Consider the following 27,018-nt stretch of genomic DNA (forward strand, 5'->3'; position numbering starts at 1 on the left):
CACTGTATAATCATAAGGGACTTGATTTAGGTCATATCTGAATAGTCTAGTGGTTTTCCCTACTTTCTTCAATTTAAGTCTGAATTTGGCAATAAGGAGTTCATGGTCTGAGCCACAGTCAGCTCCTGCTCTTGTTTTTGCTGACTGTATACAGCGTCTCCATCTTTGGCTGCAAATAATATAATCAATCTGATTTCAGTGTTGACCATCTGGTGATGTCCATGTATAGAGTCTTCTCTTGTGTTGTTGGAAGAGGGTGTTTGTTATGACCAGTGCATTTTCTTGGCAAAACTCTATTAGTCTTAGCCCTGCTTCATTCCATATTCCAAGGCCAAATTTGCCTGTTACTTCAGGTGTTTTTTGACTTCCTACTTTTGCATTCCAGTCCCCTATAATGAAAAGGACATTTTTTGGGGGTGTTAGTTCTAAAAGGTCTTGTATGTCTTCATAGAACCATTCAACTTCAGCTTCTTCAGTGTTACTGGTTGGGCATAGACTTGGATTAGATGTGATATTCAATGGTTTGCCTTGGAAATGAACAGAGATCATTCTGTCGTTTTTGAGATTGCATCCAAGTACTGCATTTCGGACTCTTTTGTTGACCATGATGGCTACTCCATTTCTTCTGGGGGATTCCTGCCCGCAGTAGTAGATATAATGGTCATCTGAGTTAAATTCACCCATTCCAGTCTATTTCAGTTTGCTGATTCCTAGGATGTAGACATGGGCAAAATATCAAAACTGTGCTTCCTCCTGCCACATTCCTCTACAAAATTATGACTCATATTTTAACTTTCATTGACAGTGCTATTTCTCCATGGATCTTTAGTATTAGATGTTATCACATTTTTTAATCTGGTGAAGTTAAAAATGTCACATCATTTAAATTTTTTAATAGGGAAGGAAGTTTTACTTATATATTAATTTAAAACAATTTCTATTTTTAAATGCTGTATTTTTAAATTTAATTTTTTATTTTCAAATCTTTTTTTATATAAAGGATATGAATAAGCAGTTTGTATTTTCACATCCAGATGGTAAAATAAAGATGAAAAGATGAAATTCACAAAAAGTTACAGAAAGACCATTTAAAGTATAGCATATCACTTTACAGTCACAGGACTGGCAAATTTTAAGTTTGGTAATATCACCTACTGCTGGTGGATATTCCAAGGAAAGCTTTCATACACTGAGTGTGGAAATGAGAAATATTGTAGTCTTTTTTTTTTTTGGAAAGCAATCTGGAACATCTATAACAGTTAAAATACTTATAATTTTTAAGCCAGTAATATTATTCTTGGGAATCTATATGATAGAAGTTAAAGCATCAGAAGGTAATAGATTAAAATTAACAATGTCAAAGAAAAAGAAGATGCTTCAAATAAGGATAATCAAAATGAGGGAAATGAGATTACAATTTTTTAGTAATAAATAATTAGAAAAATAGGAAATTATGTGTGAAGAATCTTTGGAGGGGTGGAAAAGTAATGTTATAGAGGAAAATTCTGATTTTTCAGAATTCTATTAAAATATGTGGAAAAAAATATGCTTCTCAGATGCATAGGAACAATACACTTTAAAAGTACTTGGCATAGTTTCATATTGGCTTAAATGTTCTTCATCTCATAGATGACACAATTATTAGCCCCAGGAGACACTTCTGATACCCCTTTGGCTCCTGGGAACAGGGCCAATTTTACAAAAATCGTGAAGTGGATGAAATGTGTTTTAGCCAATAGTCCTGTCTACCCTTACCGAGGCCCTTCTTACCTGAAGCACCCATTTTAGGGCCCCACAGGGTGGCCTACGTGTCAGGTTACAGCTACCACATGGGACTCATTGCTGCTCACTCACGACAAGTACCTTTCTTCATCGGCAGTTTCAGGGCTCAAAGATGTCTCATATTTTAGCAAATGCACTTGTACTGCCAATGAGAGAAAGCTGCAGATCCCAGTTCTAGATAATGCGTATGAATTTTAACTGAGGCCTCATACTGATGAGGTCCTCTCTTGCTTTAGATCAAAACCAGCAATGAGTGGGTATCTGGTGAGTTAACATACATTCCTCCTATGGTATGAAGGCCTGTTAATGAAACATGAAGGAGTGACAGAGTTGAGAGAGATTATTTTCTGTGTTTTCTAAAAGACTCTTCTATCACTCTAATCAGAAGCCCTGAATAATAAGCTGCAAGACTTATTATCACTGAGACCTCAAATTTATCTGCCTGTATCTTACCTCCTACCCACCTGTCTATTCATTTAACCACAAATACTTATGTAAAGCTTATCAAGTACTAGGCACTGTTCTAAGCATGTTACCAATATTAACTCATTAAATTTTCATAATATCCCACCAGTACTGGTATTATTATTTCTAGGAGGTCTGAGTTTTATTCTTCACATCTGCTTTTTGGAATGACCTTGAATAAGCGCATTAGATTACCTATTGCTTAGTTTGAAAATAGAAGATAAGACTTGCTTCATAAATATCTCATGGAAATATTATGATTGTTTTAAGTAAATCCTCAAAGATTATTGAAAATAATGCTTTATGAATAAGAGCTGTGCAACCTTAAAATGCTTGTGTCATTAAGTAATAAGCCATTGATAGAACTGATTCTTTTTCTCATACTGCTGCTGCTGCTAAGTCGCTTCAGTCGTGTCTGACTCTGTGCGACCCCAGAGACGGCAGCCCAACAGGCTCCCCCGTCCCTGGGATTCTCCAGGCAAGAACACTGGAGTGGGTTGCCATTTCCTTCTCCAATGCATGAAGTGAAAAGTGAAAGGGAAGTCGCTCAGTCGTGTCCGACTCTTAGCAACCCCATGGACTGCAGCCTACCAGGCTCCTCCGTCTGTAGGATTTTCCAGGCAAGAGTACTGGAGTGGGGTGCCATTGCCTTCTCCGTTTCTCATACTAGTGAACTATATTTTCTCAAGCCTTAGTTCTCATCTGTGCTGAATTAGTGTGGAATTATTCTTAGAATAAAATTTTAAATCAGTGACCCCCACCTCCCTCTCAGATTGCTCACAGTTCCCAGTGCATTATTATACGGTGTCAAATTAGATATGATTAGGTTTTATTCACTGCATTTGAAAGAAATCATTGAAAATGACTTCTAATAAAACAGGAAGAAGGAATAATATTTGGTTAAATGAAGTGGCACCTCACTAATGATACACTAAAACCTCCTGCACTGTACTGTGGAATTCAGTGTAAGGAGTGTCTATCAGAAACTCATGTCAAGTACTCAAGTAATAAAAGAACCCAGTTTAAAATGTCACTCTCATAACAAGGATTATGACCAGGACATCATAGCCAGGCATCAGAATATCTTAATATTGACACTAAACATGGTTTATGTAATGCAAGGTTATTTATGTAAAACTCTAAAATTGGTGTGGCTGGAGAGAGAGCATTATGAAGGTAAGACCTTTCTAGGAACTACAGGGCAGAGGTGCAGGTGTGTATGTGTTTCTCAGACTCATTTGTGTGTATGATCACCTGGGGACATTGTTATTCACAAATTTGATTTGGTGAGGTCTAACTTGAGGACTGAAATTTTTCATTTCTAACACACTTTCAGTATATGAAAATGTTACAGATCCAGGGGCTTCCCTGGTGGCTCAGCTGTAAAGAATCCGGCTGCAATGCAAAAGCCGCAGGAGAAACGGGTTCCATCTCTAGGCCGGGAAGTTCCCCTGGAGGGCATGGCAACCCACTCCAGTATTCTAGCCTGGAGAACCCCATGGACAGTGGAGCCTGGTGGGCTACAGTCCATGGGATCGCAAAGAGTTGGACACGACTGAAGAGACTTAGCGAGCACGCACATACACATACACACACACACACAAATTGAGGACTAAAATCTTTCATTTCTAACAGGCTTTCAGTATGTGAAAATGTTACAGATCCAAAGACCATTTTTGAGTAGAAAGACCTCCATATTTAACTGTAATGTAAGATACAATCTACCTGCAATGCAGTAGACTTGGGTTCTATTCCTGGATTGGGAAGATCCTCTGGAGGAGGAAATGGCAACCCACTCCAGTATTCTTGCCTGGAGAATCCCTTGAACAGAAGAGCCTGGTGGGCTACAGTCCATGGGGTCACAAAGAGTAGGGCATGATTTAGCGACTAAACCAAGATACAATAGAAGTAGTATGAATAAAAGAAATAAAACGTTCTGAGAGAATAGTAAAGGAAATGACGCATCCTGAATGTGGGGATCAAGATGTCACAAGTGGAATACTAGGTATGTGACAATGATTTCTCAAGCAGATTTTGGAGGCAAGAGCATTCACCAGAATGAGCTCTAGGCAAGGGCACACAGGTCTACAAGTGTATGGAGTCTCAGACACCAATAAGGGTCCAAGTGGCTAAGAGGAAGTGGGGGTTGGGGTGCTGCTTTGAGGGAAAGGGCGAGAGGACTAGGTGGGAGCTGGTGTGAAGGATCTCCCTTGCCTTGCTAAAGAATTTGATCTCTTTTGTGCTGGCGATAAGATCCTCTGTTTTCAGAGGATAATCATGGCCCTAGGGAAGGAAGATGGATTAGTGAAGGGAAAAGAATTAGAAGCAGGGCCAGTAATTAGGAGGCTTTGCAGAGATGTGAAATCTTAGAGACTGTGATAGGATTTGAAAAAGTCAGAGAATATTTAAGAAATTCTAATTAGACTGAATGGGAATTGGAAATCGATGGCAAGTGGAATGGGAGACTAGTCCAAGTTGAAGATGACGTAATGCTTTCCAGCTTGAGGGAGAGAAGGTGGCTACACCTTTGATGGTAACAAAAGTGGAAGGACTGACAGGTTTTTTTGGCAGATTATAGGTTCTGATGCATTCAGCAGGGCATCTGTTGTAGGAAGTAACTGGAAATCTGAAACATAAGAAAAGTTGAGAAATGTAAATTTGAGAATCAGTGGCAGGGAAGCTATATAGCTAAAGCAATGAATGTAAATAAAAGCAACCAAGGAGTTTGGGTTTAGAGAAAAATGGTAACAAGTGAAAAGAAAGACTAAAAATTTGGGGAGCTGCATGTATTGAAAGTGAAGTCGCTCAGTCGTGTCCTACTCTTTGTGACCCGTGGACTGTAGCCCACCAAGCTCCTCCATCCATGGGATTCTCCAAGCAAAAATACTGGAGTGGGTTGCCATTTCCTTCTCCAACATGTATTGAGGAGGGTCTCAAACCTTGAACTTGATATGTTTCTCAGCCCTTTGTATTTTAAATACCATTTGAATTATTATCAGAGAATCCATCTTGGAGAGAGTACTTATTTTTCACTTTCTGCATTGTAGTGCAGATTGGTTTTGTAATACAACATTTTTAGTATAAAATTTGTGCTCAGTCGTGCTTGACTCTTTGTGACCCCATGGACTGCGGCCCACCAAGGCTCCTCTGTCTATGGGATTTCCCAGGCAAGAGTACTGGAGTGGGTTGCCATTTCCTCCTCTAGGGGATCTTCCCAATCCAGGGATCGAACCAGTGTCTCTTACATCTCCTGCACTGGCAGACATACTCTTTACCACTAGCACCACCTGGGCTACATATAAAATACTTAATGAGATATATAATTAATATGTGTCTAGCTACAGCCACATATACTTAACGGTCATCATCTTATTTTCTCTGGAGAATATATTTATTCTGACTTAAAAACAAAACAAAATAAAACAAAAAGCTAAAGTCCATACTTCATTCAGATTTTTAAACTTTTTTACCTAATGTCCTTTTTCTGTTCCAAAATCCCATCCAAGATATATTGCATTTAGTCGTTCTGTTTCCTTAGGCTTCTCTTGGCTGTGACTGTTTCTCAGACTTTCTTTCTTTTTGATGACCTTGGCAGTTTTGAGAAGAATCAGTCAGATGTTTTTGATGTCCATCAATTGGGATATGCCTGGGTGTTTTTCTGATTAGTCTGGGGTTATGGTTTGGGGGAGTAAGACCACAGAGATAAAGCATCATTCCTCTCTTATCGTATCAAGGGAATGGTATGGACTATACACATTACTTCTCACTGTCGATATGAACCTTAATCACCTAACTGGGGTAGTGTTTGTCAGGTTTTTTCCACTGCAAATTATTTTTTTATTCCCCCTTTCTATACGAGACTCTTTGGAAGGGTGTTCTTGTGCACAACTCAAGCTGAAGGACTAGAAAGTTGTGATCTACCTCCTTGAGTTTGTAGTAGCTATGGAAATTATTCGGTGTTTTTCCATGCCAAAGATTTGTCTCTTCCTCCTCATTTGTTTATTTATTCAATAATTTGTTTATATCCATATGGACTAGTGGATATTTATTTTATACTTTGGGTTATAATCCAATATTACTTTACTTATTTTTTTTCTAAAATTGTGCCAGTTTTGACCACTGGCTCCCATGCCTCTTTAATATACCTCCATCATTGCTTTTGTTTATTTATTTGCTTGTTTGGTTTTGAGCTTTTTTTCATTTTCTGGAACTATGGTGTCCTAGACTCATCTTGTATACTTAACTTCTCCGGCCCTTGAATCAGCCATGTCTCCAAAGACCCCTGGTTTCTTCTTATTGGAGAATGGTATTAGAAACTGATACCTGGGTGAGAGGTACAGTCTGATTTTTAAATTGCTGCAGAGTTCATTTCTTTCAAAGTTGCCTAAGTTGGTGAGAATTCCAGACTTTCAGAAATTTGGTAAAATGCAATAATAAGACTTTTCTCACAGGCAAACAATAGTCTTTAAAGCAGTAAAACTTTAAACACACAGACACACACATCTAATCAGTTATACTTCAATAGAAGACTGCAAAAGTGGCATGAATATCTTTATAAAAATAAAATCACTTAAAAAAACTTGTGGAAGGAAACTTCAGCAAGCCTTCTAAAGTAAACATTTCTCAGGCTTATTTCATATGAATAAACAAATCTATTTTTTTTCATGCTCTTCTTAATGAAAAGTTTCTTTAGAGCAGGAGTCTTTTAACTTTTGCAAAAGTTTAAAATGTTGCCTTTTTGAGCTAGTGAGTAGGTGAATAGAAGAATTTCAGGAGCTCAAAAAACTCTTCTCAGAAACAATCTCCAAACCTCTCTTAGGGCAGAAAGTGGATAGACATTAGGATGGGAAAATTTTATCTCTAGTGTGGATTTAGAACATCAAGGGAGAGAATGGTTTAGAATTTCTCTCTGGTGAAACACAAAAGTTTTCATCATCAACTCTTTAAAGGATAAGGAGCCAGAGGCATAACAAGCAAAAATCCATGACCAGACTCTTGGGGCAAGAAATCAGACTTAATTAGATTTTGAGACCATGTTATATAATACATTGAAAATCTCAAGTTTCAATATAATGATTGCTTTTAAAATAAATTCTGAAAATTGAAATATAAAATCCAATAAACATCTAGTAAGTGTCTACTATAATCAGTGTTAGATACAACAACTTGAATGTTTGTTGTCTTTAAAGTAAAGCCATGAATTATGAGAGCTGTGTTACTGTTCTGTAGATCCATCATATTAGGAATACAGTTAAGGGAACTAGTTAATACAAGTTGACTCAGGAACGGCTGTTTCATACTCAAACAATCTTGTGGTAGAATCAAACATAGAGCCCAATTTATTATCAATAAGTTAATAAGTATTCATGAATATAAACTACTAATTCTGGTAAAGGAAGGATACAGAGAAAGGAAGACTTTTATGTGGTAAGAATCTTATTTACCATCTGAGCCACCCTGAGCGACTGAATATGAATAAGACTCTTAAGAAAAGGGTATAAAATTGGAACAGTGAATATATGAAATGTCCTCATGTTATGTTATAGAGGAATACATAATACATATAATATATAAATATAATACACAATAATATATAAATGAACATTATATATCATTTAATAATTGTTATATAATAAAGGAATATTATGTATTTTTAAATCATTGTTATATTATGAAGGAATGTTATCTATTATTTTAAAATTAAGCTTTTTTAGTATTTCACATGGAAATAACAGATTTCAGGGCATCAGGCTTTTGTATTCTTAAGGAATATGATAGTATTAATAGAATAAATGAGACTTGGTTTTAAGGCTATGTATCTTAAGAGTTCCTAGACAAGTTTATTTTCCAAGTCATATTTTATAAGTCTTTTCTGCTTCAATATAGTGTACGTGTTCACAGAAAAGTTTCTAATAAGTAAAGCACTTTAAATTTTTTATTACTTTTCATAATTGATACTATAATTCTTTAAATGCAATGAATAGCTACCTTTGTTCTTCTTATGTACTTCTCTCCATCCTTACTAAGAAATGTATCTTTATATCCTTTTTTAAAAACTACTCTAATATTTTTCTTATTATTCATCCATTTTTAATTTTTACAAAAATATTTCAATATCCTAGGATATGAATTTTAGTTATTGATTTAACAACTGATCACATTCAGTTGGTCATTCACTTACATGTTTAGCAAACAGGTAGCAAATACTTGTTAACTTCCAGCCACTGTTATAGATCCTAAGAATACAGCAGTGAATAAAATAGACCCAGTTCAACCCTCAAGAAGCTCACTTTCAAATGGGGAGAGACAGACAATAAACAAATAGACAAGAAATATATAATATGTTGGATGCTGATAGATATTATGGAGAAAAATAAAGCAGGAGTAGATTTGTCATTCCTTGAGAGTAAACAGCACCTGTAGGAATGATGCTATCTCAGAGCTCTCTGTTGTTCTCTGGATTGAATTACTGATCCAGCAGACTTTATCAATGAGGAGGTCATTTGAGAGCCAGGAAACGATTGTTTGCTTTACATGGCAGCCTGCCTGTGAGAAACTGGAAATATTCTAAAGGCAGCCTCACTCCTTAGGGCAGATGCTTGATTAAAACAAAAATGAGAACAAAAACCTTCAAAAATAGCTCTTATTTTTATATTGAGACATTAGGTTGTTCCAGAGAACAGCTTAGAGAAGGATAAAAACTCAATCAGCGCCACCATATTATGTCTGAATGAATACATCTGGAACCTGATGTCGCCTTCTAAAATTATCTATGGAGTTTCATTGCTTCCAGAGTCAATGCTGTGGAGGCATGATAATGAACAATAGTGTTCCATAGTTTTGGGAAAGAATCCTGTAGATTTTTCATGTTTTTGTAATTTTGAGATGGAGAATGAACATCCACATCCTGTTTTCCTAGAACCATGTCCTGTGATCTCTCTTAGGGGCTTGGCCAGCCTGATCTCAGAGCTAGCCCTGCTCTGGTTTCTTTGTGACAGAAAAGGGAAAGAAATTATTACAACCATCAAAACAAATCTGAGAAACTTCTAGAGATTTCTTTTCAAAAGTAGGTGGAAACCCAGTTAATATTTATCGTTCCCCAGTCCATTCGCAGTTGGGAGAGATCTTTTATACATTAGTATTTCTGTTACTTCAGTTATCACTGGTATCACTAATAATGTGTTAGGGTGCTATTGCTGGGTGAGGTTCTAGGAATAGCTGAGTTATAGTCTTTTTTTTCCTCCATGATCCCAAATGAAAAATATCAATAACTGAGAAAACATCAAAGCTAAATAGTTCATCTTTGTTCCTCCTTTTGTAAAGTATATATAATAATAGTTTCTACTCCACAGTGTTGTTCGAAGTTCTGCATAAGTTAATACATAAAAGGCGTCAAAAGCTAGATGTCTTTCTTGCCTTCCAGTTTTTTTTTTTTTTTGGAAACAATAATGATGTAATGATCACAAACATGGTTTCTGGAGCTAGACTTGCTATATTCAAATTCTCTTCCCACCCTGAACTAGATGGCTGATCTTGGGCAAGTTATTTAACCTTTCTATGCTTTGGCCACCTCATGCAAATTGTTGACTCATTGGAAAAGACTCTGATGCTGGGAGGGATTGGGGACAGGAGGAAAAGGGGACGACAGAGGATATGAGATGACTGGATGGCATCACCGACTCGATGGATGTGAGTTTGAGTGAACTCCGGGAGTTGGTGATGGATAAGGAGGCCTGGTGTGCTGCGATTCATGGGGTCGCAAAGAGTCGGACACAACTGAGTGAATGAACTGACTGACTGATGCTGAAAAAAGAAAAAATATATATACCTAGCAGGGTATTGTGTAGAATAAATTAATTAATGCAAATACTTGGAACAGTACCTGGTATACTATAAGTACTCAAGGACTATTTGCTGTTGATTCATTATCACTACTATTGCTGTTCTTCCTTATTTATGGTGTGGCCTTGGCGTTTGATTAGGCTGAGTCACATAAAAGTCATCTTTCCCTGTGCCAGGAAAACCTAAGAAGCCATCATCCAAATTGGCCAGGACCTGCTTTGCCCGTTTTTTCCTCAATCCAAATCTTTTTTTTTTTTAATTACTTTTTATCAGAGTATAGTTGCTTTACAATGTTGTGTTAGTTTCTGCATACAGCAACAGTTCAAATCTGACTTCTCAGCTCTTAAACTAATGTCAACATTCGGGGGGCAGAAGAAACACATCAAGTAAGACCAACACCAAAAATACTTGCCTCAGTGTCTAGAAAGAGCCTATCTTGGGCCACTTATAACTGTGGCAACAGCCCAAGACACACTGAATGTGGAGAGAATCCAAAAAGAGTGTGAACAAGAAAGAAATGAAGGCAGGTCCACCTAGGAGTGGGACCTGGCCCACTTTAACAATCCAACTGAAAAGACATATGGGAAAAAGATGGCTTTGGGGCAGTCTTGATTTTTTTTTTCCCCAGGCTTCTCGGAGAAAGAAGACTCTAAGAGGCCACACTTAAGCCCCTGCCAACTTTAGCATGAACAACCAAATGTCTTTGGAATTGAAGTGACCTTACTCAACCTTGTGGAAAAGCCAAAAATGGAAATCAAAGGGTATGTTCAGACATCCTTTAAAGACCAACTGAGCAAATAGCAACTTGCCTACAGTCATCTCAACAAAACCCATTTACTAATGAACAAGCCTAATTCATTAAAAGCTGGAACATCAACTTGCTCAAAGAACGATTCATGGAAAACTGACACACCAGTGTTTTACACCAGCCAGTTCTAAGGACTATTTGCTACTACTAAAGGCAAAAAGCCCAGGCAGAGGTGGGACCAGGCAGGACTACTATAGACAACCACAGAAAATATGGGAAGCTGCCCTCAACTGTCAGTGGCTGCCTTGTGGGATATGAACCCAAAACGTCTATGTTTTCAAGTGAAAGCTGAAATCTGGATTTTTATGTGACTTGTGCTGAGACTCGCATTTTGGCAAGTGCTTAAAATTAAAACCAAAACAAACACGGTGCAGGCCAAACACACCCCATATGTGGCTGGTACTCCCCTTGTGCCTCTGCAGTCTCTGCTGTCCACGTGGGCATTGTCCACTAAACACTCATACTTCTGGTCTTGTTGGGGCATAGATTTGTATCCAAGATGCTCCAAGGCTGACTTCTGAATGTGATTTATTTCACTACTAAGTGTGATTTGCTCTCTGCCCAGTTTCTAGATTTCAGCATGGCTTTGGGGTATTTTTCTAAAACCAAGCTTGAATACATAGCACCACTCATGAAACAAATAATGCCTTTTCTTTAAAAAAGGGCTGTAGGAGTCAGGGAGAGGAGCAGACTTGACGAGAGTAAGAAATGAAGAGAAGGTGAACAGGTCTACTTTAACTAGAAAATTTAACTAGGAAATAGAGGTAGAGTAACAATAAAATAACAATAGGAATTTTGAGTGGAAACAATCAGCATTTTTTCAGATCATGGTGGCAAGAATTAGGCAAGAACCATATGAAGAGATCACTTAAAGTTTTGAGTTATAGTTTCCTTCATTTTAGGAGGAAATTGATGTACTATAAAGTGGCTTTGAAATATTAACTTTTATTTTAAAATGCTAATTAAATATTTTTGAGAGATGAGGGGTAGTCTTATGAATGTCAAGAAATTGTGTGATGCTTCATGAATTAGCCTAAATTCCTTTTGATGTTTAGATCCCTTACAGATTGCTAAGGGCAGAGACTGTCTGCCCTTTTGTTTTGCTATTGACTTTCATATTTCTAGTAGTGTTTGGCTCAGAGGAGGTTCTTAGTAAATTGAATGCTTTGAATTATTTAAATGAGTCTCCAGTTTCAAACATTTATGACTTAAATATATATTTCTATCAACTCTAGAAATTGTGTGTATGCCTTGGGTAGTGAAGAGGGGCATGCTTCAGACTTAGAGGAATACAAAACATACTCTGATTTTAACACCCAAACAGTATAGTCCATAATATGAAATTCTCCCCTCTCTGCATATTCTTATCTTTTTAAAATATTTAGTTGTGTGTATTATGACAGCAGGTTTCTTCTAGTGTTTTAGTTTCTTGGGCTAGAAGTAATAGCAAATGAAAACAGTCTCTGTGTTTTCCCTGTTGAATCCATATTAAATGGTTTTGGCTGAAAATGCCAGATGCACGTTTAAAATAAAATATTGGGATCATCATAGAGTATTAGGTTTTGACTACGGGAATCTATTTGTAGTTTCCTTCAAAGTGAGGATGCATGAGACAGGGGAGTCCCTTGACATCTGAGGCCCGATGGCTATTACTAGATGAGATTTCTCCCAGCTCCCCATCACCAGCATCATTTCTCCTTGGTCTGTTGAACTACTGTGCTATCCTCCAGCATCTTGAGATGCATCAAGCAAGCAGAAAAGCTCTAGGATGAAAGCTCAGACGTTAACTTGAGTTCAGTTGTCTGGATCCTTTGGTTGGGCAGAGAGGTTTCCCATCTAGCAACAGGGCAACTATAGACCAAATAACTCAGACCGCACAGGACCTGTCAAATGGAAAAGGACTTGAGTAGTGAACCGGAGAAGGCAATGGCACCCCACTCCAGTACTCTTGCCTGGAAAATCCATGGACTGAGGAGCCTGGTAAGCTGCAGTCCATGGGGTCGCGAAGAGTCAGACATGACTGAGCGACTTCACTTTCACTTTTCTCTTTCATTCACTGGAGAAAGAAATGGCGATCCACTCCAGTATTCTTGCCTGGAGAATCCCAGGGACGGTGGACCCTGGTGGGCTGCCATCAATGGGGTCGCACAGAGTCGGACACGACTGAAGTGACTTAGCAGCAGCGGCAGCAGTGAACAATGAAATTTCATTCCTAATCATCATAGATCATTATTCCTCATCAACCTTTTTTTCCCCTGTATGGCTCTTCTTTGAAAGCATTAGGCTATCAAGTGAGAAATTCTAGGACATTTTTAAGATGGCCTTGAATATTTCCTAGCTTTTTGAAGCTACTAACAATGCAGGAAGTGACTTGTGAGGTCTGGCATAAATACTAACAAATACTAAATGTTACTTGAAGGATCATTTATCTTAGGATTGATCAACAAAAGATGCCATGTGTACAGAAATTGCCTCATTTTCTCAACTGGATTTCCATCTAAAATGGAGAAATTTCCCAAGTAGTACCAATTCTTTTGAGTATTACTTAAGGTTCTTTTTATGGGTTTTTTGTGTTTTTTTTTTTGAGATAGATATTTCTATATTGTCTCTGAAGTAATGTGTTTACTACTCCTGTCATTAGCTACTTATTCATTCATTCATATAAAAAATGTTTCTAAGCATCAATTATATGCAGGGGTATGCTGACACAAATTTATGTAAATAGATCAAAAAAGAATAAGGGAAAATAAACCCATCTAGCCACATAAATGTTAATTTTTAAAAGTTTAAGCATTATGCAAGAATGTATTCTGCAGAGATTATTTTGGCAAGTAACTATGATTTACTGGCAAAGAACTTTGTTCTTGGTGAAATAGCTAAAATATCATTTGCTTTAGTCTATGTTATACTCTGTATTTTAAAGTCAGCTTTGCTGACTGTAACTAGAACATACATTTGTCTTTGAAAAAAACCTGTCTTAAATTTTTCATCGAATTTTATTTCCTACTTAGCCCAACTTTTTCTTTGTAAAAAAAATCATCAAAGTATTTTTGGGGGCTTCCCTGATGACTCAGTGGTAAAGAATCTATCTGCTTCCAGTGCAGGAGACATAGGTTCAATCCCGGCTCTGGGAAGATTCCTCATACTGCAGAGCAACTAAGCTCATAAACCACAACTACCGAGCCTGTGCTCTAGAGCCTGGAAGCCACGACTGCTGAGCCCATGTGCTGCAACTACTGAAGCCCACATGCCCCAGAGCCTGTGCCCGACAAGAGAAGTCACAGCAATGAGAAGCCAGCACACTACGACTAGAGAGTAGCCCCCACTTGCTGCAACTAGAGAAAAGCTCACACAGCAGTGAAGACCCAGCACAGCCAAAAATAAAATAAACAAATACATAAAATTATAAAAAAGTAGAAAACAATCTTTAAAAAAATTTTTTAAGACGTATGAAAATTAATGGTAATACAGAGGCCCAGAACAAAATATTCAGTGTTTTGGCTTCTTGTTATTTGATTTACAACTCCTTCATGTCTTAAAAATACTTTATAAGCTTCTTTCTTTCCAATTTCCAATTGAGACTTTATAAATTTATAAAATTAGTGACTTGAAACATTCTAATTTTGTCTTTTAGAGGAATTTCTTGATATAACTTCAGATCATTGGATTTTCCCTAAGATACAATATGAAAATGTAAGCTCTGCTTAATTAGAAAAGTTGAATTTTAGTTACTTTGAATATTGTCTTTTGAGTATATTCAGAATCATTGTTACTTGTGTTTACATTCTTTAATCTGAAGACGTAAATGGTGCCTTTACAAATCTGATAAAGTGTTTGTTTTTCCATACTCTTTTGCTATTAGGTGATTTGGACTCTTGGGATCTGCTTATTTGCCTGTCTTCTAAGACACCTGGTGGAAAACCCTGCATATCAAAGGAAGACATGTGCCAGTTAAATTTACATCAAAAGGTAAACATTCTTTTTCAAAAAGTGAACAAATCTTATCAGACCTATAGGTATTTTTTTGAGTTTCCTATGACCATATTTACTTATTTTAAATTTAATGTTTTTCCTTTTTATTATTTATCACAGTATAATTGCTTTACAATGTTGTATTAAAATTTCTGCTGTATAGCAAAGTGAGTCAGATATACATATATATATATATCCCTTCTTTTTTTGATTCCCTTCCCATTTAGGTCACCCAGAGCATTCATAGAGTTCCCTGTGCTGTTTAGTAGCTATCTATTTTATACACAGTCGTGTATTTATGTCACTCCCAACTCATCCCATTCTCCCTTTCCCCCTTGGTATCCATACTTTTGTTCTCCACATCTGTGTCTCTATTTCTGCTTGGCAAATATGTTCATCTATACAATATTGCTAGATTCCATGTATGTGCGTTAATATCCAATATTTGTTTTTCTCTTTCTGATTTAGTCCAGTGTGTATGGCAGCCCGTAGGTCCATCCATGTCTCTACAAACGACACAATTTTGTTCCTTTGTAATGGCTGAGTAATATTCCATTGTATATATGTACCACATCTTTATCCATTGCTCTGTTGATGGACATTTAGGTTGTTTCCATGTTCTGGCTATTGTAAATAGACCTATGGTTTTTTAACACCAGTATTTCCTGGTCCATAATGTTCGAAAAAAATGTCTTGAAAAATTGGAGCCATTGCATCTTTGAAAAAATTTCAATGGCCATTCCTTCTACACTTCACCATAAAACGTTCACCATTTTGGGGCTTCCCAGGTGGTACTAGTAGTACTGCCTGACAATGCAGGAGATATAAGAGACATGGGTTTGATCCCTGGGTCAGGGACATTCCCTGGAGAACAGCATGACAACTCACTCCAGTATTCTTGTCTGGAAACTCCCATAGACAATGGAGCCTGATGGGCTATAGTCCATGGGGTCACAAAGAGTCAGATACAGCTGAAGTGACTTAGGACACATGCATGCCTTCAACTTCAACTCCTGCCAATCAATATCCAATTTTACCCAGTAGGATGCAAGATTTGGCCTAAGAAATAGACCATCAAGCTCCTCAGTCCATGGAATTTTCCAGGCAAGAGTACTGGAGTGGGTTGCCATTTCTTTCTCCAAAGAAATAAATAGCCTATGGATTTTTGCTTACCCTGGTCACTTGTTTATCCAAGAATAAAGATTTTATTTACTAATTCCTTGTTTTGATGTTTTCAAATTTAAGTTGAATTACAACAAAATTTATAGTTTTTAAATTAACTTTTAAAGTTGACATCCAATATTTACTACTGTGTATAAACTTTTATAAATACTTTAGAAAAACTAACAAAAGGCTTACAATGTGCTAGTCACTGTGCTGGAGAATTTACATCTTTATGGTCCCTTTAACAAACCTATGAGAAAAATGTCCAACCCAATAGATGTTTTTCAGTAGTAAAGAGAACTATAGGAGCTCCCCGATCACTCGGTGTTTCTGCAATTGACAGTGGTGATCACTCCTTCCTCCTTCTGACCCCTCCCTTGGAGGAGCACATTCTTTTGCTTTTTCTTGTACATCTTTGCATCTTTGGCTGTCCTTTCTGCGTTCTTCAGAGCCACCTTTCCTCTGTCCATTCTTCAAATGCCTCTGTTCCCCAACACCACCTCTAAAGTTTCAACTATCATTTGTAATCGATGACTCCCAAATCTACATCTGAAGTTCCAAGCAGTTTCCCAGGCTTCAGGATTTCCTGAATAACTACTCTCTGAACAGCTCCACTTTAGTATCGCACAAACACCTCAGATTCAATGAAGAGTAAATGGATTCACTGTCGTCTCTGGTAAATTCACTTCTGTGCTGGCATTTAGAAGCTCTGCAAAACTGCCCTGCTGGTCATAAGTGTGGTTAACCACTCTGTCACTTCCTAAGACAGAAATTAGCCTTCACCTTTGAGCGCTTTTTCTCCTATGTCATCTGCATTCTGTCAATCACGAATACTAAGGAATTTAACTTCTAAATAGTTCTCAAATATCATACCTACTTTCCATACTTACTACCTGTATTCTGATCAGTCACCCTGTGTAACCAGGACAATTGCCAAAATCTCTTCACTGATTTTTCCAAAGCAAGAATGTTTTGCCCCTGAAATCCATACTGCTCACAGTTACCAGAGTGAAAAATACAAATTGCTGACTTAAGCTGATTACTCCTGTCATTAAAATCTTGCACAGCTTCCCATTTTAGCTACAGGATAAAGTTGACAACATTTGCTGTGTACATCAGTCAGCCCGCAGCAGGAAGTAAATGCCATACTCAAGAATTTAACTGAAGAAAAACTAATGAAAGAGCTATTTACAGAGCTTTTGGCAGGAAAAGAGAAACAAAAAGATTTAGAGGCACTCAGCGACCAGCTACATTATAAGATTTTACCACCCTTGATCTGAAGAAGGGTATGTAGAAGAAATGATATAGCAGAACCTAGTAAGAGCCAGAGACAAGAAAGAAAGATCAGTGGGAAGGGGCTATATATGTCAAAGAATGTAACCATCACCAAATCATAGCCCTACAGAGGGAAGCCAAAAAGATAAGGAAGTATTCACCCTCTCTCTACTCCTACCTTGCAGTCTCTTCCGCAGCCTCCTACTGGTACCATTCTAAGTGCTTACTGTATTTGTTTGTATCCATTCTTTATATATGAAGAGACCAAAGCACAGAGAGGTTGAGAAAACTGCTTAAATCTTCCTTACTAATAAATGAAGCACCTAGGATTCAAACTCTGGCAGTCTTACTTTAAATTCTGTGTTCTTAACCATATCACTATAGAACCTTTCTAAATAAACAGTTAGCCACTGTATTTAAACCCTAGTCTAATCAATATTCTTAAAGAATACATAAATTCTAAATGATCCATGTTAGATAACTGCCACTTTGGAGCATGAATAATCTGAAGTTTTGTGAATCATGACTTGTTTATGTAAACATAAATAATCAAAAAAGAAGTTGCTTCAGATTTGTATGGTATATGTTAGGATTGTCAGTGACCTTACAATGAAGGTCACTGGCTCATGTTAGAATTACTCACCACTTCAGAGCTTTAGAATTTAAGTGCTTAATGAAAATGATCTTAAGATCTGTTATAGGTGATGAATGACCAGGAGTTTCTCTAGCCAGGAAGAGACTAAAAGGAACTTAAAACTGTATTGGTGGGTCATGTGATGCTAAAAGTGAAATGAGGTCCACTCTTTGGGATGACACTAAGTCAGTGGGGCTCTGTCACCTCTGGCGTGTTGTAGGGTTTTAAGAGCAGAGAGACTCATTTCTAACTCTGAATGTTTGTAGAGCTAGCCGTCCTTGAATCTGGGACACTGTGTTTCGTCCTTGGAGCACTGAGAACTACTGCAAAGTCTCTTATTTTAAAGCTTGTTAGGTCATTTTCAGGTAAATATGATGGAGTGATAATTGCATGTGAGAGACGTGGATGATAATAAGACTTTTTTTCTTTGATTAGCTAGTTCCCTTCTTGCCATTAATTATCTTCCTTATGGATATACCAAACAGCTTTCAGAGAAGGTCTGATTTTTGATAAAATAAAAGATGTGAACATCTATGCAGATCTAATGAAGAAAAAGAACAGTTTCCTAAGATACAACGTGACATGTGTTTCACTCTCAATGTTCATGAGAAACCAGAGGCAAAATTTTCCCTGGGTGCTTTTTTACACTTTATGTAAATAGCCCAAATTCAAATGTCTGCTTTCCTTATGAGTTAATGGTATTACTGTGGCTTTAGTTTTTTTTGTTGTTGATAATAAACCTTTTCTGAATGTTTATAATTAATATTCTACTGTTGCTCTTATTAATGAAATATATCTCAAAATAAGAATGATTTTTTTTCTTTTGCTTCTGACAGTATGTAATGGAAACAATTTAAATAACAGATTACCACAGATTAGGTTTGTAGAAGGTACATTGGGATTGAAATATTTTTAAATGCACATTTCCTTTCTCTCAGTTTGATCTCAGAAATATTCTGTGGCTCAAATGTTATTATATCATTTATTTCATATATATTCAAATCCTTTCAAAGATACAGAAGCTTTTGTGCCAGGAAAAACAGCAGTCTCTATAAAATGCACACGCACACATATACACATGTATACATAAAGCATTCAAACCCAGTACAAGATCAGCATGTATTAGAAGTGCCTCTTTGGTTGGTAATGATGTGTCCATGTAGGTTCATCAGTTGTAACCTCTCTCTCTGGGGGAGATGTTGATGATGGGGGAGGCTGTGTGTGGGTGGGGGGATGGGCATATGGGGAATCTCTGTACCTTCTCTTCGGTGTTGCCTTGCCCTTAAAATTGCCCAGCCCAAAACAAATTCCATTGAAAATAATTAGTGCAGTATTAAGCCAGAGAAGCTCATTGTATACAAGTCAGCTAATCCCAATGAAAACTTCTCTGATTGTGTCCCACTTGGTAATGAAGCAAATCTTGTATATTTTATGATGTATTAGGTTTAACTAATACAAAGTTAAAATATGTGTAATAAAGTTGATTTACCACAGCTGTTTAGACCCGTAGCATCGTGTGTGTTTACTTCTTTGTGTTTATTTAGTTTAACTGCTTAGTTTGACGCTCGGTTCCAGCGTAGAGCAGAGATGATACTTCTAGTGTCACGTGTTGCCTGGGTCATGTCATCTGCTTCGACTCTGTTAATTCCAAAGATGTGCTTTGGAACAAAGAGCAGGGGAAGCATGTCATTGGGTGGGGGATGCAAAAGTGAGAGCAATTGCTTCCTTTGGCTTGGCTCTGGCTTTCTGAAGCAAGTGTTTGGTTGGCCCTCAGTCAGTTCATCATCCTGACACAAGATCTCATGTGAAAAGTCATCCCGTGCTCATTCTCAGTCACTCAGTTGTGTCCAACTCTTTGCCACTGCATAGATTGTAGCCCACCAAGCTCCTCTGTCCATGAGATTCTCCAGGCAAGAATACTAGAGTGGGTTGGCATTTCCTTCTCCAGGGGATCTTCCCTACCCAGGGATCAAACCCAGGTCTCCTGCATCTCCTGCATTGGCAGGACCATCTCTCTGATAAGACACAGCGACTACCCTTTGTTTCTGAAATCTGTGTAAGCTGTACTCCATCTTTGCAGCATCCACACACATTCTTCTAGCCCATTAGTTCCGTTCCCGTAGTTCGTTTTACCAGGGCTCTGCAATTCCTTTCCTTCTGTAGAAGTCGACTTCCCTGGTGGCTCACATGGTAAAGCATCTGACTACAATGCGGGAGACCCAGGTTTGATCCCTGAGTTGGGAAGATCCTCTGGAGAAGGAAATGGCAACCCACTCTAGTACTCTTGCCTGGAAAATCCCATGGACGGAGGAGCCTGGTAGGCTACAGTCCATGGGGTCGCAAAGAGTTGGACACAACTGAGTGACTTCACTTACTTTCTTTCACTTTGTAGAAATCAGGATGGTATAATAAGGATGTTGTAAGCATCTGCAACAGTAGCATATTTTCTCTGAGCCCTTCAAGAAGTGGGTGGAGGTTTTAAAAAGGACCTGTACACAGCCTTTCCTGCTACTTAGCTAATGCTGCTTCTCTTTCTTGGCCCTTCTTTCATTACAGATTCTATTTAGTCAGTAGCAACTGAGTGATTTTTTTTTTTCCCCTTAAATAGAGGAAAATGGTTCAAGTATATGGGCTTTTAAATCGTTTCACAATCGAATTTAGAAATGTGTTTTTATGGTAAAAATTACAGCATAAAACCACTAAACCTCTATTGCGGACTCCCCAGACCTTTGCAATGGTCTGTCCCCTCCCTCCAGCCTCTCTTAGGAATTCTGAATTGAAAACTTTAGGGTTTTATGAAGGCCCTTCTTTTCCTACATTTAGACTCTAAAAGTGATCACTTTTGAATCTGAGAAATGTAGACATCCTAAAATCTAAAGTATACTATCCACTTGTCTCAATTCCTATATTCCCAAGAATGGGTTCTGCTGCAGCCTGGGCTTTAGTACAGTATAGATGTGGTACACACATACAGTGGAATATTAGTTGGCCATTAAAAATATTGAAATAATGCTATTTGCAGCAATATGGATGGTGGACCTGGAGATGATCATACTAAGTGAAGCAGTCAGACAAAGACAAGTATTATATGATATCACTTATATGCAAAAAAAAAATTTTTTTTTAAATACAAATGAACTCATCTACAAAACAGAAACAAATTCACAGACAGAGATTGAATTATGGTGACCGGAGAGGAAGGATGGGGAGGGGAGGGGTAGGCTGGGAGTTTGGGGGACTGACACGTACATGCATGCTAAATCACTTCAGTTGTGTCCAACTCTTTGCATCCCCATGGACTGTAGCCCTCCGGGCTCCTCTGTCCATGGGATTCTCTTGGCAGGAATACTGGAGTCGGTTGTCATTTCCATCTCCAGGGGATCTTCCCAACCCAGGGATTGAACCCACGTCTCTTATGTCTCCTGCATTGGCAGGCGGGCTCTTTACCACTACTACCACCTGGGAAACCCCATGTATATACATCTATGTTTTAAACAGATAACCAAGGACCTACTGTATAGCACAGGGAACTCTGCTCAGTATTCTGTAATAACCCAAATGGGAAAAAAATTTTAAAAGAATTAAAAATAAAGTAAAATATCATTCATAACACAGAACCTTGCAAATGTAGAGATTCAGTAACTGGATTGAATCATAATAGTTATTTATCTTTTGCATACACATACTAAGTTGCTTCAGTTGTGTCTGACTCTTTGCGACCCTATGGAATGTAGCCCGGCAAGCTTGCTGTCCATGAGATTCTCCAGGCAAGAATACTGGAGTGTGTGCCATTTCCTCCTCCAGGAAATCTTCCCAACCCAGGGACTGAACCTTCGTCTCATGTCTCCTGCATTAGCAGGAGGGTTCTTTACCACTAGCACCACCTGGAAAGATCTGTCTTTTGCACAGATTAACTTGAATAGTAAAGTTTACATATACATGAGTTAAATACATTATTTTTATGTACACTCAGAGATTAAAATGAGACTATATTAGAAATGGTTTTATTAGGAGAAGTTAATTTGTTTTTTATAGAAGAGATTTTCTGCATTAAAAGTTATAGAGGAATAAAAAATACTCAATCCTTGGGAAAAAAAAAAAAACAGAGCATTAAAAAATTTATGCCTGACCTGAGCTGAAGTTTACAGTTTGCTGAATAAACGGATAGAGTTAACAACATTGCAAGGATTAGAAAACTTTTAATCGATGAACTGTTTCAAAGAACTTTAAATGAATCCTTTTTTTAAAACTACAACTTGTGGGGAAGGCGCCAAGATGGCGGAGGAGTAGGACGGGGAAAACACTTTCTCCCCCACAAATTCATCAAAAGAGCATTTAAACGTCGAGTAAATTCCACAAAACAACTTCTGAATGCCAGCAGAGGACATCAGGCACCCAGAAAAGCAACCCAACTCCTCGAAAGGAGGTAGGAAAAAATATTAAAGACAATAAAAGAGACAAAAGAGGGAGGGACGGAGTTCCGTCCCGGGAAGGGAGTCTTAAAAAGAGAGAGGTTTCCAAATACCAGGAAACCTTCTCACTGCCGAATCCGTGCCGAGCTTTGGAAGCACAGAGGACAACATAACAGGGAGAAAAAATAAGTAAACAATTAAAACTCGCAGATTGCGAGCCCTACGGTAACTCCTCCAGCGGAGAAGCAGCGCAGACGCCTGCATCCGCCATTAGCAAGCGGGGGCTGGGCAGGGAGGCGCGGCGCGGGCTGCATCGCTGAGAGTAAGAATCTGGCCTGAATACCCTGAGCACTATCTGAGTGAAATAATTTGGGCTAGCAAACCAGACTGTGGGATATCTACCATGCTAAAAGCCAGCCTTAACCTAAGACACCGCCAGGCCCGCGCACGGAACAAAGGACTAAACAGAGGTAGCCGGCTGCAAACCTTCCCCCTCCGGTGACAGGCAGCCAGAGCCGGAAGGGGGCAATCGCAGCCCCAGAGAGACATTATCTATAAAACTGGCTTCTTTGCTAACTAAAACTTATTGGGGGTCTGGACGGTCAACATCTGCCTGAGAAGGTGCGCCAGTTTTACACCCAGATAACCAAGTGGCGGGGAGGCGATAAGTCGCAGCATTGACGCTCGCCAAACACCTCATCACCTGAGCTGCTCGGACCTGGGAAGAGCACAAAACGCAGCCCCAACTGAGTCTGCGCCTCTGAGGACTACCTGAGTGCCTGAACCTGAGCAGCTTGGACCTGGGAGGTGCATGCAACCCAGGCCCAGCCTCGGATTGTTCCCGGCGGAACAACCTAGAGCCTGAGCAGTGTGGGCAGGGAGGCTACACGCGCCGTGAGCGGGGGCAGACCCAGTGTGGCTGAGGCACTGCGAGCACACGCCAGTGTCATTTGTTTGCAGCATCCCTCCCTCCCTCCCCATAGCGCGACTGAACAAAGAGAAGAAATATAGCTCCACCCACCAGAACACCAACACAAGCTTCCCTAACCAGGAAACCTTGACAAGCCACCTCTACATACCTACACACAGCGAGGAAACGCCACAATAAAGAGAACTCCACAAACTGCCAGAATACAGAAAGGACTCCCAAACTCAGCAATTTAAACAAGATGAAGAGACAGAGGAATACCCAGCAGATAAAGGAACAGGATAAATGCCCACCAAACCCAACAAAAGAGGAAGAGATAGGGAATCTACCTGATAAAGAATTCCAAATAATGATAGTGAAATTGATCCAAAATCTTGAAATTAAAATGGAATCACAGATAAATAGCCTGGAGACAAGGATTGAGAAGATGCAAGAAAGGTTTAACAAGGACCTAGAAGAAATAAAAAAGAGTCAATATATAATGAATAATGCAATAAATGAAATTAAAAACACTCTGGAGGCAACAAATAGTAGAATAACAGAGGCAGAAGATAGGATTAGTGAATTAGAAGATAGAATGGTAGAAATAAATGAATCAGAGAGGATAAAAGAAAAACGAATTAAAAGAAATGAGGACAATCTCAGAGACCTCCAGGACAATATTAAACGCTACAACATTCGAATCATAGGGGTTCCAGAAGAAGAAGACAAAAAGAAAGACCATGAGAAAATACTTGAGGAGATAATAGTGGAAAACTTCCCTAAAATGGGGAAGGAAATAATCACCCAAGTCCAAGAAACCCAGAGAGTCCCAAACAGGATAAACCCAAGGAGAAACACCCCAAGACACATATTAATCAAATTAACAAAGATCAAACACAAAGAACAAATATTAAAAGCAGCAAGGGAAAAACAACAAATAACACACAAGGGAATTCCCATAAGGATAACAGCTGATCTTTCAATAGAAACTCTTCAAGCCAGGAGGGAATGGCAAGACATACTTAAAATGATGAAAGAAAATAACCTACAGCCCAGATTATTGTACCCAGCAAGGATCTCATTCAAGTATGAAGGAGAAATCAAAAGCTTTTCAGACAAGCAAAAGCTGAGAGAATTCTGCACCACCAAACCAGCTCTCCAACAAATACTAAAGGATATTCTCTAGACAGGAAACACAAAAATGGTGTATAAACTCGAACCCAAAACAATAAAGTAAATGGCAACGGGATCATACTTATTAGTAATTACCTTAAACGTAAATGGGTCGAATGCCCCAACCAAAAGACAAAGACTGGCTGAATGGATACAAAAACAAGACCCCTACATATGTTGTCTACAAGAGACCCACCTCAAAACAGGGGACACATACAGACTGAAAGTGAAGGGCTGGAAAAAGATTTTCCATGCAAATTGGGACCAAAAAAAGCAGGAGTCACAATACTCGTATCAGATAAATTAGACTTTAAAACAAAGGCTGTGAAAAGAGACAAAGAAGGTCACTACATAATGATCAAAGGATCAATCCAAGAAGAAGATATAACAATTATAAATATATATCCACCCAACATGGGAGCACCGCAGTATGTAAGACAAATCCTAACAAGTATGAAAGGAGAAATTAACAATAACACAATAATAGTGGGAGACTTTAATACCCCACTCACACTTATGGATAGATCAACTAAACAGAAAATTAACAAGGAAAAAAAAAAAAAGAACATGTATCTATAAAGTTCACTAAAGCAAAGCACAGTAAAATGAGGTATGGCAATAAAAGGCGTTAATTTATCAAATAAAAAAAAAATAAAGTGCTGAAAAATTAAAGCTGTCAATTCTGTAATAGATATTCATTGAAAGTATCTTTTGAAATGGGGGTGAAAACACCTTCAGAGAAATGAAAGCTAAGGAAGCATGCACGAGCTATAAAAAATGATAAAGTCCTTTATGAATGATGATAATATCAAAACAAAACTTGGAAATACAGGAAGGAGTAAAGAGCACTATGAACAGTCAATACATGGATAAACATTAGAAACTATTCTCTTTTCTTAATTTCTTCATGGTAAACTATCAACATTATATTGTGAAATTTTTCAGAGAAAAAAAAAATAAAAAAATAAAAGCTAGTGATCTCCAAACACCTGAAAAAAAAAAAAAAGAAAGAAAACATAAAGGAACTTAATGCTTACATAAGAAATTAGAAAAACAAAAACAAAAACAAACAAACAAAAAAAACTACAACTTGTGGTTGAATTGTTGAATTGATCAAAGCTTAGAGCAGAAGTGGTATTTAGAGACCCAAGGCTCTATTTTTCAAATGCAGAAATTGAAAAAGAGAAGTAAGGTGATATGCTCAAGGTTCTCACTGTGTTACCCACCAGAAGTGGGACTAAAACTCATGTTTTTGATTCTTTCTCTTTTCTCCAGCTGCAACTGAATTCTTTCTATCCAGTCAGGTCAGCAGGCCTGAAAGAAACTCTTAATACAGTGCATTTTTAGGATGGACTGAATTAATTTGAAAGTAATCAATATTTGGTCAAAAATGAATCTGATTTTCAAGCTAATTTATAGTAAATCTTTCTATTGGTTTTAATGAAGTGTTACCATATTTGATGTTCTTTGGGGGATTCAGTTGAGAATAGCTAGTTAATCTGTAAATTCCAAAGAGAAGAATTGTTTGTATTTTTTCTTTATAAATTAAAATATGTGTTTGAATTTATGACTACATTTATAAAGCTTCCCAAGAGCAAGTTTCTGTTAAAATAGAGTTCTGTGGTGACTGGATTTTATACTTGAAGCAATAAATACCCTTCAGTATGATGTGAAAAGTGGTGCAATGGTAAAGAATTTGCCAGCAGTACAGGAGACATGGGTTCCATCCTGTGGGTCAGGAAGATCCCTTGGAGAAGAAAATGGCAACCAGTTCCAGTATTCTTGCCTGGGAAATCCCAGGGACGAGGAGCCACCAGTTCATGGGGTCACAAAGAGTAGGACACAACCGAGCACAGACGTAGCATGAAACGAAAAGGTCTTCCTAGGTAGGGCTGCTGCTGCTGCTAAGTGGCTTCAGTCGTGTCCGACTCTGTGCGACCCCATTGACGGCAGCCCACCAGGCTCCCCGTCCCTGGGATTCTCCAGGCAAGAACGCTGGAGTGGGTTGCCATTTCCTTTTCCAATGCATGAAAGTGAAAAGTGAAAGTGAAGTCGCTCAGTCGTGTCTGACTCTGCGACCCCATGGACTGCACCTACCAGGCTCCTCCGTCCATGGGATTTTCCAGGTAAGAGTACTGGAGTGGGTCGCCATTGCCTTCTCCCTAGGTAGTGCTAGTGGTAAGCAACCCATCTACTAATGCAGGAGACATAAGAGATGTGGGTTTGATCCCTGGGGTGGGAAGATTCCCCTGTAGGAGGGCATAGCAACCTACTCCAGTATACTTGTCTGGAGAATCCCTTGGAAAGAGGAGCCTGGAGGGCTACAGTCCATGAGGTTGCAAAGAGTCAGACACAACTAAGCCACTTAGCATGAGTGAAAACTATAAATGCTAACAGGTCAAGCATTAGCACTAGATGTCTGTGACTCAATATCATGACATTGAAGTATGTCTGTGTTTTAAAAAATGTTCCCAAATATTTTGAAAATTCCTAAGGGCAATTTTTGTCTTTTATTATCAAATAAACTACTCTATTAATTTGCATTTGAATGTTGACTTTCAGAGTTTTGAAGATAGGGAGT

The 27,018-nt window shown here is 38.3% G+C and overlaps 1 protein-coding gene across 5 annotated transcripts in view; it reads left to right on the plus strand.

Annotated features, from left to right (window-relative positions):
• Positions 1-27,018, plus strand: part of CPED1 (cadherin-like and PC-esterase domain containing 1) — a 330,082-nt gene that overhangs the window by 64,361 nt on the left and 238,703 nt on the right. For all 5 annotated transcript variants that reach the window (XM_010838063.1, XM_010838065.1, XM_010838064.1 and 2 more), the window contains one exon: positions 14,760-14,866. In XM_010838063.1, coding sequence (XP_010836365.1) covers positions 14,760-14,866 — 107 coding nt within the window. The remainder of the gene's footprint in view (positions 1-14,759; positions 14,867-27,018) is intronic.

This window comes from Bison bison, unplaced genomic scaffold (assembly GCF_000754665.1).
Source record: "Bison bison bison isolate TAMUID 2011002044 unplaced genomic scaffold, Bison_UMD1.0 scf7180017864089, whole genome shotgun sequence".
Taxonomy (NCBI): domain Eukaryota; kingdom Metazoa; phylum Chordata; class Mammalia; order Artiodactyla; family Bovidae; genus Bison; species Bison bison.